This window comes from Vollenhovia emeryi, unplaced genomic scaffold (assembly GCF_000949405.1).
Source record: "Vollenhovia emeryi isolate VEMERY1.0 unplaced genomic scaffold, V.emery_V1.0 DF942242.1, whole genome shotgun sequence".
NCBI classification, from domain to species: Eukaryota; Metazoa; Arthropoda; class Insecta; order Hymenoptera; family Formicidae; genus Vollenhovia; species Vollenhovia emeryi.
The window spans coordinates 1,831-4,010 of NW_011964124.1; the positions used below are offsets into that span (position 1 = coordinate 1,831).

At 38.8% G+C, this 2,180-nt stretch overlaps 1 protein-coding gene across 1 annotated transcript; it reads right to left on the reverse strand.

The window, feature by feature from the left end:
* Nucleotides 1-1,056: 1,056 nt before the first annotated feature.
* LOC105569542 (putative nuclease HARBI1) lies at nt 1,057-2,169 on the reverse strand. The gene is made up of 3 exons (XM_012026100.1): nt 1,922-2,169; nt 1,574-1,805; nt 1,057-1,369 (listed from the first exon to the last, which is right to left on the reverse strand). Exons 1-3 carry the CDS (start codon nt 2,077-2,079, stop codon nt 1,058-1,060), a joined length of 702 nt encoding a protein of 233 aa, XP_011881490.1. The 5' UTR covers nt 2,080-2,169; the 3' UTR covers nt 1,057.
* Between the last annotated feature and the right edge of the window lie 11 nt (nt 2,170-2,180).

Below are 2,180 nucleotides of genomic sequence, written 5' to 3' on the forward strand. Positions count from 1 at the left end.
GCTTTCCGCAACTAAAACATTTTCCAGACTTATTATGTTTTTCAGATGCATTCGACTTACCTTTTTTCGTCTGATATGCAACGATCTCGTGTTTTTGCTGCTCATCTTCGCATTTAGACATTCGTCTATCATGTTCCATAGTTAACGCCTTCCTTACTTCAACCGAGGTAAATTTCTCGTCCTCCAGGCTTGCGAGCGTCATTGTGAGAGCATCATAGGTTTCAGGAAGACCAGAAAGCATAGCGTATGCCAAATCTTCATCCTTGACTTCTGCGCCTGCCTCGCGCAGATAATCTGAACAGATTTTTAGCCGACTTAAGTATGATTCCATGTTCTCGTCGTCTTTTAGCCGAATTCGGACGAATTGCCTTTTTAATTGCATTATTCTCTGTCTCGATTTTGGTTCATATATTTCCTCAAGCACCGACCATGCTTGTCGGGCTGTTTCGCAATGTACTATATGAACCTGCTGATCCGGGTCTATCGACAACGCAATCGTCGACAACGCCTTTTCATCCTTTGACGTAAATCTTGTCTTTTGTTCGACCGTAGCATCATTTTGCAACGTAGCGGATCCGTTTACATAATCCCACAACTCTCTTTGTATTAGCAACATTTTCATCGCAAATTTCCATGTTCGATAATTATTGCTATTTAGCCTATCGACTCGATCGAACGCGTTTATGCTCGCCATTTTTAGGTATGCTTGTACTTGCGTGTGTACGTGTGTGCGCAGCAGGAACGTTCTGGGCCCATAACCTTGTTGTGGGAATGCGATGATATTACCAAATAATGAGAGCTGGTTATTACGTATGCAAGTGACAAAGTAAGCCTTTATTCAGGTAATATATATAGTATAGGCTTCGTTATACAAGTGTATTATACGGTGAACAAATATAATGAAAAGAATGGATCGCTGCCTTTACTGTCTGGCATGTCGAGACTGACTAACCTTTCTCTACAGACGGCACGGAAACGACCGACGAGACAAAACAAAAACGCAACGCGTATATCGCACGGCAACGAACAAAAATCTCCGCGAAAATTCAAACTCTTATCATTCAGTTAGCGTTTTTCCAGGATAAGATCTCATCGTATAGTTAATTAACTGAAAAGCCTCATCAGCTACCAACACATACGGCATCAATTCTCCATTTTCGACGATTGGACAAGGTGCCGGTACATGAATCGCATTTGCTGCAAATAATTTCCCCATAGCTGAATTTTTAAAAACGCCACCATCACTGTGACGACCCTCCGCCCCAATGTCCACGAGAAGAAATTGATAAAATGCTGAAGCTATTGCCATCAAGTTAATACTGTGACATCCTTTATAATTGTAAAATGTCGATCCGGATTCTGGTGGCGCCTAAAAATGTAATATAAATATTTTTTAAACGTTAATTTGTGACAGTTATTGCACTAGCAGAAATGGTTTTAACAAAATTTTGAACCAGAAAAGTTTTTAGTAATGATTTTCCTTATAGAAAACACACTCCATTTTTAGTGTTAACATAAATTGAGTGTTTTTTCATAAGGGTTATTATTGTTTACGTTGATTTTATGTCTGTACCTTTATAGTTACATGCTTTCCATCAATTGCTCCAATACAATGTGGAAAATTCCACCGATCATTAAATTCCTTTGCCACTTTTTTCCAATTGTCTTCGGATGGAACAAACATTTCGCTTTGCAAAACATCCCATAAACATTGACAGGTTTCGGAGATGATGGTTGAAGCTGTACTGTATCCAATGCGGAAAGCATATGCTATGGAAGTCATGCTATCACCTGTGGCTAAGTATCTAGAAATAATTAAACATTCTATTAGTGCACATTCATATGCAATAACTCTTACTTTGTTGGTTCTAGATAGTTACTATGTGTGCACATAACATTTATAGATCTTTAAATAACTTACCTTAATGTCAAGTATAATCTTGTACGAGATGAAATAGGTTCTCTAAAATTTGTTGTCATCTTTTGTATTAAAGGCCCAACAAGACTAAGTAGATAGTCGAAACCCTGAATACTCATTCTACAGTAATTTACGTGGACATCTACATCTAGAAATCTCATTTCGTTAATTACATTTTCGCCATCACCTTGTTCATCGGCGTTGATTAATGGGCCGAACCCACCAGCGTCGTACCGATCTACTGTTCGCCTCTTTATTGGCC

Excerpts from the sequence above, each read along its gene's own strand:
- LOC105569542 (XM_012026100.1), bottom strand. The coding sequence starts at position 2,079 with ATGAGATTTCTAGATGTAGATGTCCACGTAAATTACTGTAGAATGAGT. Across the intron at positions 1,806-1,921 it reads AGATTATACTTGACATTAAG|ATACTTAGCCACAGGTGATA; the intron begins GTAAGTTATTTA and ends AATTATTTCTAG. Across the intron at positions 1,370-1,573 it reads GAAAGCATGTAACTATAAAG|GCGCCACCAGAATCCGGATC; the intron begins GTACAGACATAA and ends TTACATTTTTAG.